Source organism: Chiloscyllium punctatum, chromosome 49 (assembly GCF_047496795.1).
Source record: "Chiloscyllium punctatum isolate Juve2018m chromosome 49, sChiPun1.3, whole genome shotgun sequence".
Lineage (NCBI taxonomy): Eukaryota > Metazoa > Chordata > Chondrichthyes > Orectolobiformes > Hemiscylliidae > Chiloscyllium > Chiloscyllium punctatum.
This window is the reverse complement of record NC_092787.1, coordinates 27312320-27331203: the sequence shown is the minus strand read 5'-3', so window position 1 is coordinate 27331203 and position 18884 is coordinate 27312320. Positions and strand designations below refer to the sequence as shown.

Genomic DNA, 18884 nt, shown 5'->3' with positions numbered 1-18884 from the left:
TCATCTATTCACATTTTTTTTTAAAGATTACATTACAGTGTGGAGACAGGCCCTTCAGCCCAACGAGTCCACACTGATCTGCCGAAGTGCACCCATCCAGACCCAATCCTCTACATTTACCCCTGCACCGAACACTACGGGCAATTTAGCATGGCCAATTTACCTAACCTGCACATTTTTGGATTGTGGGAGGAAACCGGAGCACCCGGAGGAAACCCACGCAGACACGGGGAGAACGTGCAAACACCACACAGACAGTCGCCTGAGGCAGGAATTGAACCCGGGTCTCTGGCGCTGTGAGACAGCAGTGCTAACCACTGTGCCACCGTACCGCCCATCTGCAAACTTTAGGCCCACCAACTCTAAACAGTGAAAATGCTTTAATAAAACATTTACATAGGTAAAGCAGCAGTATTTTGCAATGCTCAGTTAAGGCAATTAAACCATGGAAACCACATGGACACATGGTGGATTTAATAACTTACTCACCACATTCAAGAGGCACTGCAGAAATTCACCAAGGCTCCTTAGGCAGCACCTTCCAAATCCATGACCACTTCCATTGAGAAGGACAATGGCAGCAGATACATGGGAACACCATCTGCAAGTTCCTCTCCAAACCACACACCATCCTGACTTAGAAATATATCACCATTGAGTATCACTGGATCAAAATCCTGAACTCCTTCCTATTGGCATTGGGGGGTTTACTGATAGCACATAGCCTGTACAGCTCATCTCCCACCTTCTCATGGGCAACTTGGCACAGGCAATAAACATTGGCTAGCCGCTGATGCCCACATCCCATGAATGAATAACAACAACCAAAGGAATCCAGGTCAGACTTCCAATTTCAATGTGAAATTTCTTTGGACATTCCCAATCTAGTTACATAACAGGAAATTAAAAATCAAAAAGGATGACTAGTATGGAAGAGGAAGAACGAAATGCGGCACCTGGGATTGGTGCATATTGTCAGGGTAGAGGTGAAAACATTCCTTAATACAACTTATATCTGGAAATGCTTGCTATGCCATTAGATTGATAATGTAGAACATGCTGCCTGAATGGTGGAAATAACCACATTCAACAGCAACTTCCAAAAGGGAACTGGATAGAACTGGAAAAAAAAAGGACAAATTTCCAGCAATGGGACTAACGAGCAGCTCTTTCAAAGAGCCAGCAGAGTTACGGTGGGCCAAACAACTTCCTCCGGGAGTTCCAGAAATGAAAAGCGCCTAATTTTCAATAATTAGCAAATTTCTCCCAACTAAGTACAATAAAAGGCATGTAAGCAATCTCTGTTGTGCTCCAATTAGCCGCAGAGTAAGATAATCGGATCTGGGATCGCAGTCATGCTTTTTAGATAGTGGACAAAGTGGATGTGTCATCCAACAGCTCACTGTACTCACTATTTACGTTCATATACTTCGTTGAGACAAGAGACCAGCAGAAAACCAGGAACCACAGAAATGAACTCCATCATGGAGCCAAAACCAATACAGGAGAAAACTGAGGAAGATAAAAAACAGGGAAAAGCTTTAAAAATAAAATTTGCACATCAATATCCTATTGATGCATAGAATATAATGAAGAGTAGTCAGTGTGAGGGAGCTCTCACATGAGTGAGACAGAAGCCAAGTACGTACTTTTGGGAATTGGTTCAAAGTGAGAATGCAGTGCATGGAGCAAAGAGATGCTTTCAGTAAGGCTTATTGCAAGAAGTATGCTGAGTGAGGGCAAGGAGGATTATACGTTTCAGCCTCCAGCATCTGACTTCCAATCTTTGCAGCAGAGGTAATATGTAAATCAGTATCTGGTAGTATTAGAAACTGTAAGTATAATGCAAGTATTTTACTGTTTCATTGTTTGTAAAAAGTGTAGTGGCAATGCTAAAATATTTGGGAGGTGCAGGCTGCATCAGTTAGAAATTAATCAGTAATTTTAAATAATTAACAAATCATTAGTGATGGCAGGGCAGGGGAATGTGGGAGCTTCTGGATGCCAGTATTATCCAAAGCAAATGCATTTGCAGCAAGGAAATACAACTGCAGGAACTTCAGCTGAGAGTAACTGAGCTGAAGCCAAGCTGCACACACTGACAACAGGGAGGGGAATAACTATCTGGGCACTTTATTTATACCCTTAGGAAAGGGTCTTCTAATTGTGTCAGTGGTAAGGGACAGGAGGTTATGACTACAAAGTAAGAGACTCAAAGTAGAAGCCTTAGCCTCTCCAATTGTCTAAAAGGTTTGAAATTTTTAGTTTATTTGAATGAATTAACTGGCAATGACACTGTGGTTCAGGAAGCTATTCCAGAATGAAGCACAAGGAGGAATGAAGTGCTAGTATGGAACAGTGTTGTGATGGAATTGACATTATTGTCTGCAGCAAAGAGCACATGTCCAGGTGGGTGTGTCATCTACCCAGTGCTAAGGTTTCAAATATCTGCTGTGGGCTGGAGAAGAACTTGCAATGGGAAGAGGGGAATCCCATGGTTATGTTCCGTGTTGATGCAAACAACAAAGATAAGACAGAAAAAAAATGTTCTGCTGAGCAGGTGTAACAAGTTAGAAAGCAGAGCCTCAAAGACAATAATGTCTGGATTACTACCTCAGCCATATGCAAACTAGCATAGGATGGATAAGATTAGAGAAGTGAATGGATGGCTCCGAGGATGATTGGGAGAAGTGAATCCCGATTCACAGGACACTGGCACTAGTACTGGGGAAAGAGGAATCTGTACTCTAAGGGCTATTTCCACCTGAATTGTACTGGGACTGGTGTTCTCACAAACGGCGAATGAAGTAGGGGGCACTTTAAACTAAACAAGTGAAGTGAGGGATCAAGTTTGGATAAATGTAACAAATCGAGACAGGTAGCTGAGGCAGGACAGCAAATCACCAATTTGGAAAGTGGAAGTCAGAGAATGGCTGGAAGGGAAAGAGAGAAAAATCCAAGCCTATATGAGCAGCCAAGACTAGAGACTACAAAAAATAACTACAAACACAACTAAGAGCTCTGTACCTAAATGCACATAGTAGTCATTAAGAAACTAAATTGACAGCATTCGCTGTACTGAATAAATACGATCTGACAGCTATTACTGCAGTATAACAAGGACTGGGTTACATATTGAGGGTTGTAGGACATTGCATAGCTTATTCTTCTTGAAAGGAACAGGATCAGCACTCCTAATCAAGGATGATATTGCTGCAATTGAGATGAACTTGGTTCAGGAGACCATAATGAAACATGAGTCTGGGTGGAGATGAGGAAATAGTAAGGAAAAGAGGTCATTTGGAGTGACTTACTGACCCCTGAACAGTAAGCATGATATAGGAATAGAAATACATGAAATACTAGGTGTTATACATATAAACCATAAAAATCAGATTGGCCGTAGTAGTGACTTTGATGTGGAGTTCTTAGTGCAGCAGCTTTTGGAACTGACCAGACAGACTATACCAGACATGGTGTTGTGTAACGTGGCAGAGTTAATTAATTACCTCAGAGTAAAGTCACTACTAGGCAATAGCAATCATAACATGATTTAATTTTACATCCAGTTTGAAAGGGAGGAGTGTTGGCCTGAAACCAGTATTTCACACTTAAAAGGGCAACTATATGGGCACGGGCGTTGAGCTAGCTGGAATGAACTGGGATATTAGGTTAGACAACAGATCTGAAATGAGAGGCTTTGAACCCATGGAAGACAAACAGGAAGAGAAGAATGTGAAACCTATACCACTGCACTTCAGTGATGCGGAGCTTTAACTGCGAATGCCAACAAAGAGGGTATAAACATCAATGGGCTTGCTGAGCTGCATCAAGCAAAATGTCCAGAAGAGGGAAGGAGGTGTCAGGCAGCAAGTCTGCCCTCATCACCTCACACTCAAAACAAAGAATCAACCAACTCTGGTTAATTTAAACTGCTAAACTTTAAGTTATACACTCACTTTATTTTTACAGATGTACGTGCCAACATGAAATTCTGTAAATAAGGTTGAAAAGCAATCCAAGACTGAAGCACAAGAACATCACACACTGATAAATGTGTGATTAGATTAGATTCCCTACATCGTGGAAACAGGCCCTTCGGCCCAACAAGTCCACACCAACCCTCTGAAGAGTAACCCACCCAGACTAGTTCCCCGCATTTATCCCTGACTAATGCACATAACACCAAGGGTAATTTAACCTGGCCAATTCACCTGACCTGTACATCTTTTGGAATATGGGAGAAAACCGGAGTTCCGGGAGAAAACCTACACAGACATTGGGGGGTGGGGGGGGGGGAAGAACGTGCAAACTCCACACACACAGTCTCCCGAGGCGGCAATCAAACCCGGATCCCTGACGCTGTGAGGCAGCAGTGCTAACCACTGAGTCACCGTTCTGCCCCGTGTGGAATACATTATCTTAAGTGGCCAAGGCAAAAAGCACCAAATGCATTTTGGGGAAGTTAATGAAGTACATATGGGAGAAATAAACAGAAAGGCACATTGATAGGATGAAATAAAGTGGAAAGCGGGAGGAAGCATTCATGTAAGTTAAATACCTGACATAGTGTCGTACATTCTAGTGAATGTAACAAGCAGCTCCAGATGGATGAACTATTCCTCTGTTGCTTACATGAACCACATATGGAACTAGCCTGAACAGCCTTGATGCAGTTCCCATTGAGCTAGGGCCTACAATGCAAAACAAATCTTTGCACAATTTACTTCAGAGGGAAACGCAGCAGGTTGGTCAGTGGATACTGATCAGGTACTACCTCAGAAGCCAGTATTATTCTCAAATGGAGCTGTGGCAATAATACTCCTGGCCTCCAGACACTTACTGCTGGAAAAGGTGCTTCATTCTCTGGCATTTGCATCTTTCAAACCCACAAGTAATCCCTTTATCTTTTAAATTACTCATCACATTGGGTCAAGCTCTGCCTGACCTGTGACCATACCCCAAATCTGACAGCAATAGCTCCAGATTTGCGTCACTTCAGCTCAGATATTAGCGCTTCAACGAAGCACTGAGAATAGAATAACTAGCTACAATATTCCTCCCAACGGTTTCTTTCAAACTGCAATATTAAGATTATTTATAAGTCAGAATAATGAAATTACTTGGCATACCTACTTTGAAAACCGCAAACAATATAGGAGCCTGTGAGGACGTGCTTATGCAGAAGCAGGATTTTTGTCCATAGTCCACCCCCTCACCCAGAGAGAGAGAGAGAGAGAGAGAGAGAGAGAGAGAGAGAGAGAGAGAGAGAGAGAGAGAGAGAGAGAGAGAAATCTTGCCCTGTTGGTTGTCAACATACCTGCCCGAACGTAGAGTACAGGAATACCGGAATCTCAGCCACAGTCATCGCCAGGGCCTGGATAATGGATGCCCCATCTGTTCTCCTCAACGACATTGCGCACACAGATCAACTCTTCCTGTATGTCCACAAGGCTTTGTTTGCTGAGGATTTTGTTCAGTCAATTTGCGGGAGTCATCAAGCAGAGAGGGGGTTGGGATGTTTCAGTCACTTCTCATTGCATTTTGAAATTCAGCATCAAGGCTCCCTCGAGGGGGATGTGGTGGGGTTGGTGGTGGAAAAAGGTTGCAATCCTCTCAAACTGAGCTGCCGCCCCAGACCCTCTCTGTTGCTTCCTTCCAATGCCAGTAGGTTGACAGCTCTCAGTTACTGTGTGATTCCAGTCAGAGCTCCTGCCCTAGCCTCAGTGCTCTAACCACTTGCTTCTTCTAGATCAATGAAAAGCCAAGTTTAAAAACAAGGTAAAAGCAGTGAGCCGCAGAACAAGCACAATTGCCACAAACACATGCAGCTCTGTGCATCCAACTCCCTACTCAGGAATAACCTCAAACTAAGAGGGGGCAACTCGCTCTGGATTGCAGCATTACACCTACATTAGGTGAACACCTCCTCTCCCTTCCCTCTGAATGGGATCAGCAGGAATCATAGAGTGATTCTTCAGTGCTCCCAAGGTAGCAGCAAAGAAGGGAGAAAAAAAGTCTTCAAAAAGAAGCTAAATCTACATTCAATACAACCAACAGATATGTCTGAGCCTACAATTCTACACTTACCCACTTGGAATCATGTCCATTTACAGTATAGGAGGTGGCTAATCAGCTCATTACGTCTGCGTTGGCTATTTGTCAGAGTATCCAAAAGTGACAACTACCTCACAGACCTGTATCTGCCTCTGTTTCAAACACAGTATCACTTTTTACCTTAATAAATGCATGTGTATCTATTTCAACCTTTCCTTTTAGCAAAGCTCATGTGGTCCAATAACTCTCCATGTAAAAGAATTTCTGCTAAATTCTCTCATAACTTGCACTTTAGAGAGTTAACCCCTAATCGCTGACCCACCAGCAGGGTGACTTTCCCTATTTGCCCCCAGAACCAGCATCATTTTAGTATCCTCAGTACAGAAAATAGCTCAGCCTTCCAACCCCATCTCTCATGTCACTCTTCAGAATTACAGATTCCCAACACTGCATCAGATTAATGAGTCTATCCTATCCATTTCTAATGGTTTTAATGTGCTTCCTGTAACGAATATTACACACAACACCACAACTATTGTAAAACACCCTGTCCTACACAGAGCATTAGGATTTAATTCCATTGAATGGGATTGAGTTCTTTTTCACAATTACAGATAGAATATCATGAAATGTGCGCTATTTTAGAAACAATAAAATAGCCAAAGTTGCTCATTCCCAGAATGTTTCAGTGCAAGGGTGACACTTGGCAAAAAAAAAGTATTTGTCAGGAAGGTGATAATTGGATTGTACTGCCTGCGAGTGTAGTGCCGGCAGGTTCAATCGAATAGGTTGAAATGGAATTCGACTGTTACTTGAAAAGGAAAAATTTAGAGTTATAAGGATTAAGAATGGCAATGGTGCAGATACAATGGGCCGAATGACCTCTCTCTGCACAGTAAACATTCTGTGATTGACAATTCTTTTGTGAGCAGAGCACTCCATATCACAAACAAATCAGACAATAATCAATAAATTATGAAACTGAGAAACAACTACCACGTCAGACCGAATTAAACATTACAAGGAAGGATGTGAGTGATTAGAGTCCTTTAATGATTTTAAGTATTCTTTTTCAATTTGCAAAAGGTTAGAACTGAAAGATAAGGATTTTGTCTGAACCCAGAGCAAAAGCAGGTACAGGTAATTTGTTTTTTTTTGCATGACTATGCCTTAGGGCACCAAGTGTGACAAGACAGATTGAACTCAATAATGATTATTTGCAAACCAAAAAAAAACTGACGTCAAGTCTAAGAATTAATAACGTGGAAAAAAAACAATTTTTCTTACAAATTTATTAATTGCCTCCACTCTCAGATTTATAAAAGCTAAATGCAATTTTAAATAAATTTATTGACCTCTAGATCCACTTTCAGAGGATTTGACTCGAGTCACCTCTTTTCACCACATTTTTCAGTACCTTTCCATTGAGTGCATACTCCAATTGCTTGCTGTTTTGTGCAAAATGACATGGCCCCAAATGAGTTTAATATAGGACTTTTACAAAAACTGAGCCATAAAGTTTAAGTGGAGGCTCAGCCACACAAGTTCAAAGCTCAATTAAATATGGCAATGTACAGATGGGGAATGCTCTGTGGATCACTGGCCCTTTAAACATCAGCAAACCAGGACAGTGCCAAGTATCCCAAAAATAAAGCAGCATGCAACACAGAATGGGTGTACTTTAACAGGAGCACTGCCCAATCAGGAACAATGCAGGGACATACTTTAGTTATACATCTCCCTAGATTAACAGCATCAGAGAAGAATATTTCTTTTCACATTGCAGCCTCCCTGAGCATTGTCAGATTTAAACCCGGCACTTAGCCAAGCAGCTGTAGGTCTGTCAGCGAGTTGTTCCAAATTTGCTCACCACATTAATCTGACCTAAGCGGCAAATAACAGTCAATTTTAATTATACAGCACTTAACATTTAAAATGTCTCAAGGCTCTTTTGTTTTAGTTTTTTTTTAAAAATGGGATGTGAACATTACTGGGAAAGTCAACATTTGTTATCCATCCTGACCTGCCCTTAATCAGAATAGCTTGATAGGCCACCTCAGAGGGACGTTAAGAACCAACCACATTGCAGTAAGTCCGGAGTCACATGCAAACTAGACCAGGGAAGGACAGCAGATAAATGTGCTACATAAAAAAAAAAGACACTGATCTACATAATGGGATATTTGGGCAAAGGGTCAAACACAAAGGGCAACAGCAATGTTTACAAATGGAATTCCAGAGCTCAGGGACCTGGTAGCTGAAGACATGGTCACCTTCTCTTAGCAACAGTTAAGTTCTGTTCTCCAAAGAATGCAGTATGGGAAAGGAGACACTGGGACACTTATTTGTACTTGCACCTGGGCCAACACCATCGAAATTCAAGGGCAGCAAGTTGGGGAGGCTCCATTGCAATTGTTTCAGCGAGAGCCTGGTACAGGACAAGATAAAATTAACCCTGCAAAACTTTAAAAATGTTTTGTCAGTACAGTTAGCTGGTCTCTGATGAAGCAGGGCTTTCAACTGAGGAGAGGACAAGTCAACTCACAGTTCCATGCTAACCAGCTGTGACAGCATTGATGTACAGGCAAATTCACTTTCTCCCCTTCTTCCCAAATTTCCCTGCACTCACTTCAAATATGGTGAATGCTGCTGGATATGGACATCAGCAACATTTACCCTTCATGTCTAGTTGCCCTGAGGTGGTGGTAGGTGGCGCTCCACTTGAACACTGGTCTAATACAGTTATTTGCTGGGCTATTTCAGTGGACAGTTAAAAGCCAATGTTGGCCAGAAACGGAAGTCAGACTGGATGTACACAGCAGATTTCCTTCCCTAAAGCATTTTTATGTTGATCTGACAGAACTTGAACAGACAAAACTGAACTCAAAAATGGGGATTTGCAATTCCTGTCCTTTGGATTACCAGTCGTTTAAAGTAACTGCTACATTTCAGATTAAGGATGAGAATCATAACCCTCTTTTATGTTGCATCTCAGTCCAACAGCAGACAGTCATGAAACAATTAGGGGGCGTGGGGCTGGGCATTGCTCCAGTTAATTATTTTACACTCATCAGAATTTTTTTTTTACTTAAACAATGCATATAGTTGGCTAAAAAACATTAAGAGGTACCTTGAACACAGAATGAGGCTCACTTCCCACTATTCCACCAGACATCCTCAGCCCCAGGATCAGGGTCTTCAGGATACAATTTGATGAAGAACAAACATTACATCCTGTTGAGAATGAGAAACACAACTAAATCAAAAAAGGAGAACACTAATGTTGCAACACTAACATTGATTGAATGTTAAGAAATCAGCAGTGCATGAAGGGAAAAAAAACCTGAAATTTCTATCCAAACAGAGCAAAATGCAGCCAGCCTGAAATTTTAAAATTGTTCATGAGACACGGGCATCTCTGCCCTCAGGAACATGCCCTCAGTAAACGATCATGAACTGCAGCAGTCTGTGGAGTTTGATATTGTTAGGTAGGGAACTCCAAGATTTTGTTCCAACAATATTTTTCAAGTCAGGATGGGGCACAATTTGGAGGGGATCTTGAGGGTGGTAGTGTTCCCTGGGTGGTAGAGGACAGGGAGTTGGAAAGGGCCATTGAAGTTATTTCTCATAAAAGTGCCAACTGGAATGACTGCTGTGTTTCTATTGAGGCACGACGTCATAACTATGACTTGGAATTACGGTAACATATACAGTGATCTGAATAAGTTGCATTGGACATAACATATTAACTGTTTCTCTATCCACAAATGCTGCCAGACCAGCTGAGTTTCTCCAACATTTTCGGTTTTTACTTCTGGTCTCCAGCATCTGCAATGCTCCACTTCTCTTATTGTACTTGTATAGAATCTTTAACAGACAAAAGTAGACCTGGAGAACCTTACAGGGCCACATGAACACAAAAAGGTGTATGACAAACCAAAGAAGAAAATATTTAAAAAGTAGTGATTGCTCAAAAAGGTGAAATTTTAGAGGGAGTTCACACATTTACAATGTGCACAGCTTAAGACAGTTAACAGTGGTGGAGTTTCCTGCTTAATCTAAAATCAAACAAGAAAAATATATGAAATTACAATACATCCACCTTGAATTTATTTAAAAACAAGATACTAAAAAGTTAAAATGCAAAAATGAAAATCTATTTGCTAACTAAATGAAGCAAATCAGCTCTAGTTACAAAACTAGCTAGTAAGGTCACCTTGCTGCAATTCAGTGCATCAGCTCAGAAAACGTGCTGAGGTATGAGAAACAAATGAGCCAAATCTGTCCTCTGATACCTATGAATTACAGTGTAAAGGAGAAAAATCAACTGCAGCTAGCACCTGACTTATGAACGCCCAAATTACAAACACTAATACTTACAAACTAGATTCCACAAAGGGGTGTATTAATACCAAAGATCCGAACATGTGAATGCTTGCTCATTTTTACAAACAGCTTTTTTTAAGTTGTACTGTATTGTGTCCTGACTTGTGTACAAATCGACTTAGTGAAAACACACAAGAACGGAACTCAAATGCACCTGTAACATAAACATATGAACAAGCAGCAGGAAGAGGCCACGCTTGCCATTTAATAAGACCGCAGTTAATGTAATATAACCTCAAATCTAATTCTCATCGACCCCGATAACCTTACAACCCCTCACTGACCGAGAATCTAGCCTCCTCTTCCTTAAATATATACATAGATTCTGCTTTCACTGCCTTTTCAGGAAGATAATTCAAAGACTCACAACCCTCAGAACATATTTCGCCTCATCTGTGATTTAAATGGACGACCTCTTATTTTTAAGCAACAACTTCTAGTTCCAGATTCTCCCACAAGAGCACACATCCCAACCAGCAGATGCACCCCTGCCTTTTCCTGAAGCCCTGAAAATGAAACAGTTTCAGATAACTTCCTCTTGAAAGCCATGATTGAATCTGCATCCATTGCACTTTCTCAGCATATTCCAGATCTGAACCACTTGCCACTTAAACATGCTTTTCAAATGTAAGTTGCTGCTGTTTTACATCAATGACGCCAGAACCTAGGATGTTGCATTGCAGGAAGGTGATTGAGAAACCAATTTTTAAGGGAAGACAGAATAAACATTTGAAGTTACGTTACAGGGCTGTGAAGAGATGGCTGGGTGGATTACTACGGAGAGAGAATCTCTAAACAGTTAGTGGTGTGCTATGTTACTACCACATCTGCTTGATGTGAAATTGAACACAAGACTTAGAAGTTAGCTTGCTAAAGCACTGTTCGAGACCAAAGGAGAAATAAATACCAGTTCATGTCTGACTAGATGCACAATGAAACCAGATAAGTATTTTGGATACAAATCCAAACACAATCAAATGATTATATTATATAAAAGATTTGTCAGACATTTTGAATGCAAAAGAAAGTAAAATAATTCAGCAAATTAGTTAAAGGGAATTAAACCCCAGTTACTCAGCATCCAAAGATACACACTAAATTATACTGCAATTTTTTTTTGCTTCAGGAGAAAAATACAAAGGAACCAAACTACCAACTGTAGATTCTTCAGCACACAAACAATAGCTAGGAGTTTGCAACACGCTCGGAAGAAACTCAAGAGATTTATATATTGCTATAAATAGCCAAAAAAAAACCAAGCTTGAGAAACTGAGTCAGATGGTCCGCAGATGTGTTCATGCATTGAACGTAGCCATTTTTTCCATATTACATTACATCATACATAGTGAATATAAGACTCTTGCTGCAACAAACCTATCTGCCAATAAATTCATTATAGCAAACTGTTAATTGCAATAAATTACTGCACCTCTTACATTGGAGTCACTCATCACTGGTCAAGCTTCTAGACATGTCGCTCTATCCCTTTATGTGACTTGGTATTTGATTTTGTCTGATTATATGAATGAGAAGCGCCTTGGGGTATTTTTCTGCGGTTAAAGGAACAATACAGTTACAGCAAGTGACTGTTTCAAAAGCATTTAGCTGGTGTAAAGTGCTTTGCGAAATCCTGAGGTCACAAAAGGTAAACTTTCCTTTTCACTTGTCAACATGCTGTAGCTGGATGCTTCCATTATCTCACGTACTGTCAATAATTATACGGCACTTACATAAACAGACTGATCTGGTTGCAATCATAATGCAGGCACTACAAATACCTTCATGCTCAGGCAAAACCGTGCCAATACAAGTCTCACCTTAAACATATCCACAAGCCAGCCATCACTGTTTAAACCGTCATTTGCTCAGTTAACCAAGCTTGTGCTCAAAATGTACAAACGCTGTATAAAAACAATCAAAACTTGCAACCCCCAAATAGCCATTCAGTAGTTACCAATAAATTCAACAAGGAACTCTGGAGAGGTCTGTTTACCCAGAGCATGAGGAGAACAATCAAACGGGTTTTTTTTTCCAAAACAAACCATTTAAAAGGCATCTGGATGGGTGTATGAATATGAAGGGTTTAGAGCGATATGGGCCAAGTGCTGGCAAATGGGACTAGATTACGTGAATTGAATTGGGATTTATTTTCATGTGTACTGAGGCACCGTAAAAAGCGTTGCCTTGCAAGCAATACATCATCAAGTAGCATAGATAAGTAAATAATAAGTAAACAGCAGCAAAAATAAAATCACAGATACAGGCAAATAATAAGAGTTTGAGTTCATTCAGTATTCTAACAACAGGAGGGTAGAAACTGTAATGAAACCAGCTGGTGGGTGTGTTCAGACTTCTGTACCTTCTCCCCGATGGTAGAAGTTGGAGAAAAACATTGCCAGGGTGGGATGGATCTTTGAGAATGCTGGCGGCCTTTCCTGGACAGCGGGCCTGGTAGATGGATTCTATAGATGGGAGGTTGGCCTTTGTGATTGTCCAGGCCGAGTTCACCACTCTCTGCAACCGTTGCCGATCTTGAATGGTACAGTTGCCATACCAGGTAGTGATACATCCAGACAGAAAGCTCTTGATGGCACATCTATAAAAGTTGGCAAGAATATTCGCCATCATGCCAAATTTCTTCAGCTGCCCGAGGAAGAAGAGACATTGTTGGGCCTTTGTAACCAGTGTGCCCACATGAAGAGTCCAAGAAAGCTTGTTGTAGATAACTACTCCCAGGAGCTTGATACTCTGCACTTGTTCCACCTCTGTGCTGGAAATGTGTAGGGGGGCACGCGCAATATCCCGCCAAATGTTAGGGCATCTGGTCGGCATAAACAGTTTGGACCAAAGAGTCTGTTTCTGTGCTGTATACCTCTATGCCCTGTTCAGACAAATTATTACTCCGATGCAGATGGGACTCCAAAAAAAATTTTTTTTTTTAATGGATCCTACCACTTTGCTACAAGATCCCTTTGGAACTGCAGTCAGCAGGACTTATACTAACATGGGAAAACCCCATTGGATTCCTAATCCATCACCTTAACCATTTGGCCCCAAGTACAGGCACTGAGTGCTTGAGGCAAATGACATATGTATTTAAACAAGTTAAATATGAAAGGGAAAGGAATGCAAACAGGAATCAGGAGCCAGAGAAAGCTATTCGGTCCCTCCAACCTTCTCCATTGTTCAATAAGATCACAGCTGATCCAGTCACTCCATATTTCTGCCCATCCTGGATAATATTTCAATCCTGCTCAGCAAGAATCGATCTATTGCTGCCTTCAAAATATTCACACACTCAGCTTCCAATGCCTTTTGAGGAACAGACTACCAAATACCATGATCTTTCACAAGAAGGAAATTCTCCTCCGTTCTGTCTCCAATGGATTTCCCTTATTTTGAAACAGTGAACCATCCTTCTAGATTATTCTTCTTACACGCACCCGTCAAGACTCCTCAGGATCTCTTGTGTTTCAATCAAGTCACCTATTAGTCTTCCAAACCCGGCTGCATACTAGCCTAGTCAATGTTTTGTTCATAAGACTTCCATCCCATCCCAGGTGGAGTAAAACGTGGCTGATAGGTGAGCTGAAGTAAGGTGGGAGGAGGTGGAACATATTTGAAGAGAAGCAGCATCCTTCTCAATATTCAGGATAACAGTGACCTTTCAAACAGTAACACTGAAACAGATCTAATTGTACAAAGCAAGATCCCACAAACATCAAATTGTCTGCAAAATGTCTTTACTGCTTCCAAAAATGTTGATAAAATAATTTTCAGTTGACAGAGGGCGGCACGGTGGCTCAGTGGTTAGCACTGCAGCCTCACAGTGCCAGGGACCAGAGTTCGATTCTAGCCTTGGGCGACTGTCTGTGTGGAGTTTGCACATTCTCCCAGAGTCTGCATGGGTTTCCTCTGGATGCTCTGGTTTCCTCCCACAATCCAAAAGATGTGCAGGTCAGGTGAATTGCCCATAATGTTAGGTGCATTAGTTAGGGGTAAATATAAGGTGGGGGAATGGGTCTGGGTGGGTTACTTTTCGGAGGGTCGGTGTGGACTTGTTGGGCCAAAGGGCCTGTTTCCACACTGTAGGGAATCTAATAGACATTAGAACAATAACCACAACTGTGACATATTTAATTGGCTATTGAAATGGCTTGGTACATTCTGAAGGTATGAAAGGTGCTACAGAAATGCAAGGTTTTTTCCCTCTTTAATGTAGTTTCTACTGAGGATGGGCACAGTTTTTTTCATTCATGGGATGTGGGCATCACTGGATGGGTTACCATTTACATCCCAGCCCTCATGGTCATTGAGAAAGTGGTAGTGAGCTGCCTTCTTGAAACGCTGCAGTCATTTGGTGTAAGGGGCCCCACAATGTCTCGCCTCAGGAGTCCTCACCTCTGACCTACACTAGTAGCAACTGTATTTACGTGGCTGGACTAGTTCTATTTGCAATCAATGGTAATCCCCAGAATGTCGATAGTGGGGGCTTCAGTGATGGTAACACCATTGAAAGTTAAGGGGCACTGGTTAGATTTTCTCTGTTGGAGAATCATTGGCTGGCACTTTTGTAGAACACATGCCACGTCTCACTTGTCAGCCTGCATTTGAAGGGCATCTAGTACTGCTACATTCAGACATTAGACTGCATCAGTATCTGACGAGTCACAAATGGTGCTGAATGTTGTGTAATCATCTGTGATCATGCTTACATTTGACCTTATGATGGAGGGAAGGTCATTGATGAAGCAGCTGAAGACAGTTAGGCTTATGACATGACCTTGAAGGACCTAAAGCTCTTGTGGCATAATATTAGTGTCCCTACTTCTAAACAAAAGCCCAGGTCACAACCTATCCCCTCCAGAGACATGTGGCCATCTCAGAACAGGTCGACTCAAACATATCTACCTTGAGGAACTCCTGCATTGATATCATGGAACAGAGGTGATGGACTTCCAATAACCACATCCATCTTAAGAGTCATACAGCACAGAAACAGACCCTTCAATCCAACTAGTCCATGCCAACCATGTTCCCAAATTAAACTTGTTCCACTTGCGTGGCATTTGGCCCTGGTCCCTCTAAACCTTTCCTATTCATGTACCTATGCAAATATCTATTAAAATGTTGTAACTGTAGCTGCATCCACCACTACCTCTGGCATTTCATTCCAGATATGAACCACTCCGTGTTAAAAAAAAGTCACCCTTTGAGTCTTTTTCAAAATTTTATCCTCGCATCTTTAAAAAAAATGCTCTCTAGTTTTGAACTCCCCTACCATAGGGAAGATAGCCTTGCTACACACCTTGTGTGCACTGTTGTGGACATTTGATTACAGAAAGACAATTACTGCCACAGAGTAAGGATAATGCAGACACATCCATTATAAATGTAAAGAGGAAATTGAGAGGTTGTTTCTTCCAAAGAAGGGACTGCTTTGGCATGGTTAAGAGAATGTAGAGTAAGAGAAAGAATGCTGAAGAAACATTCAGCAAGTCTAATTTAATTGGTACGGAAATCTGTGGTGAATGCTCATTCGTAAAACTGTCACTAAAGATGAAGGGAGAGAATACAAGAAATTCTCTTAATGTCGTAACATATCTCTGACTGTCGTAACAGCTGATATATTGGCACTCGGATGTTTGAGGCAGAGATCGCTACACCTTGTGTTTAAAAAAAAGTCTGGATAAATATTGGTGCAGATTTGAAAGAGAGGAGGCAGTGGGATTCATTTCTGGATGGCACTAACAAAGAGTCAGCTCTGGAGTAATGAGCCAAATGGCCTTTTTGTGTTGCGAACTTCAAAGCCTTACCTGCCAATGGGGCAAATAAAAGACACTCTATGTTGTCTGCTTTGATTTACTGGTGACACTCTTATCTCGGAGTCAGCGTGTTGCAATTTCAGGTTCTGTTCCAAGGACTTCAGCATACAATCCTGGCTGACATAGTATTAAGGAAGTATAACGTTATCAGAGGTACTGAGACATTGAACCATGGCCTGAACAGGCAGTTATAAAAAGATTCCAACATTTCTCCTTCAATCAATACCATCCAGTTGTCAAATTGCAGCTTCTGGGAGTATTACTACATGCAGAAAACAATAGCAACTGCATGAGAAAAAAAACAAATCAACGGCACTGAAGAGGACGAGGACATCCCCAAGGGACTGAAAGATACCTAAAATCTCTCATGGTGTAAAAGCTTTGCAGTATATGTATGAACATTTCTTCCTCCTTGTAAGATCACCATACTACACCTGACCGGACAATGATCAACACTGACAAGAGATGCACAAAATGAGGAAACCCTCCATGCACTAGCACAAACAGGCTCACCCAGCAGAGCAGAAAAAGTAACAGAAAATCAGAGAAGTACTGAAGATTGTGAGATGGATCCAGATTCAAAGAATTAAACAGAATTTTGAGGGAGAGAAACAGGCTATTCAGCTCAAAAGATTGACATTTACATTTCATATATACCGCTTCCTACTCCCCTATATCAAATCCTCATTAGGAAATCCTTCTATCCCTTGCTCTCTCTCACCTATTTATCCAGCTTCCCCTTAAGCATTGCTACAGTTCTGACCTCCACCACTTCACGTGACACCACGAAAATCCACACTGCCACTGCTGAATCACACCCAGTCCAGATTTCAAGCACGAGGGGAAGGAGACAACTGTTTGTCAGGGTAGGAAGGAGAAGCGGAGGGATGAGATAGTGTTGGGGGGAGTATGGGGAAGGAGAGAGAGATCAGGTAGGGACACAGAGAGATGGGAGATTTGGAGGGAGAACACAGCAGTCATAGCTGACTGCTGAACAAGCTTCACATAGATTGATCACTCGTCATGGCAAGGTAATATACCAGTCAGTGGCACTCAAGAGCAGGCAACCCTCCACATAACAGGGCAACCCCACTGACAGCACACAATTCACTCTTCAGGGTGTCATTCTGCTTCCTGGCAGGAAAGGCACAATGAAACAAAGTACCAGTTGATGCAGGAGATCATCCACCATCCAGTCTGGGTTCAATTCCACCCTCAGGTGACTGTGTGTGCACAGTTTGCATGCTCTCCCCATATCAGCATGGGGTTCCCTCCAGGTGCTCCAGTTTCTTTCTGCAGTCCAAAATATGCAGGCTAGGTGGATTGGCGGTAAGAAACTGTCCGAAGTGTCCAGGAACACACAGGTTAGGGTGGTTTGGCCAAGGGAAATTGTCCCATAGTGTCCAGGGATGTGGAGGAGGCCAGGGTGGACTAGCCATGGTGCACAGCCCATAGTGCCCAGGGACACGAAGGTTAGGGTGGACTGGCCATAGGAAATTGCCCATAGTGTACAGGGATGTGTGGGCTAGGATGGGCTAGTCACACGGTAGATTGCCCAGAGTGTGCAGGTTAAAGTGGACTGGCAATGCTACATTGCCCATATTGCCCAGGGATGTGCAGGCGAGGGTGGGCAGCCCATGGGGACATGCAGGGTTACTGTGGGTTTGGTGGGGGAGGGGGGGGGGGGGGGGGGAGTGGGTGGGGTGTAGCTGGATGGGATGACCTTCGAAGGGTTGGCGCAGACTCGATGGGCCGAACGGCCCCCCTTCCGCACTGTGGGGGATGCTATGACCTGAAACAAAGAAACGCGGCAGGAGAGGGATGACGTTCGGAGTCCGGTGACCCTTCTTCAGAATCTAAGGAGAGGTTGGACGGGGATGAGCAGAAATGGTGGATTTTACCCAAACCCTGAGAACACTGGGCTCCCTTCTCCTACACATCACCAGGGAGACAGAACCCACAAGGGACACCCACATCTCACCTTGCCTCGCCTACAAGGCGACAGGAAGCTTTATTCCACGCTCCAGGTGATAGTCAAAGGTATGTACAGACCTGCCCCCACTCACGGGCCCGAGCAACACTCGCTCTTTGCTCTTCATCCCCCTCAGAGGACAACACACACACACCCTCCGCCCCGCCCCCTCTCACTGCAACCAAACCTGCTCGCCGGATGTCCCACCCTGACCGACAGCCCCCTCCACCAATGGGAGCGCGGAGCAGCCCCGGGCTCGACGTGACGACACCAGTAGAAAGGTATTGGAGGCGGGCACTAGGCCTCATCAGGTTTGGTTGAAGCCGACGTCCGTCGTGCGTCACCGTGACGTGGGCGGGATGAGGCAACCCATTGGTTGAAAGAATACTGATTGGCGGTTGAGGGACCAATCATCGGCCGGGGCCCTTTCTCTGGAGAAAACACCATTGATTATTGCACAGATTCCAATTTGGGGATTTCAAATAATATTCACAAATCAGCGACATATTTAACACCTGGCAATCAAACTCTACAATAAATACACACAACACCTCTTACAATATACACAAAAATGCTACATTTGTCAGAGAGAGCATGTTTGAAGATGGCAGGGCAAAATCATAAATCTGTTTTCTCCAATCAAA

The 18884-nt window shown here is 42.6% G+C and overlaps 1 protein-coding gene across 3 annotated transcripts in view; it reads right to left on the bottom strand.

Moving 5' to 3' along the window:
• The window catches only part of miga2 (mitoguardin 2), a 46553-nt gene extending 28175 nt beyond the window's left edge, over window positions 1-18378 (bottom strand). The window contains exons 1-3 of one of the 3 annotated variants that reach the window (XM_072566017.1): window positions 18250-18378; window positions 9188-9291; window positions 5321-5748 (exon numbers count right to left, since the gene is read on the bottom strand). In XM_072566017.1, the coding sequence (XP_072422118.1) occupies window positions 5321-5416 (96 nt within the window). In that variant the 5' untranslated portion in view covers window positions 5417-5748; window positions 9188-9291; window positions 18250-18378. Of the gene's footprint in view, window positions 1-5320; window positions 5749-9187; window positions 9292-18249 lie in introns of those variants that run through there. The other 2 variants (XM_072566018.1, XM_072566019.1) reach the window with 2 other exon arrangements.
• Between the last annotated feature and the right edge of the window lie 506 nt (window positions 18379-18884).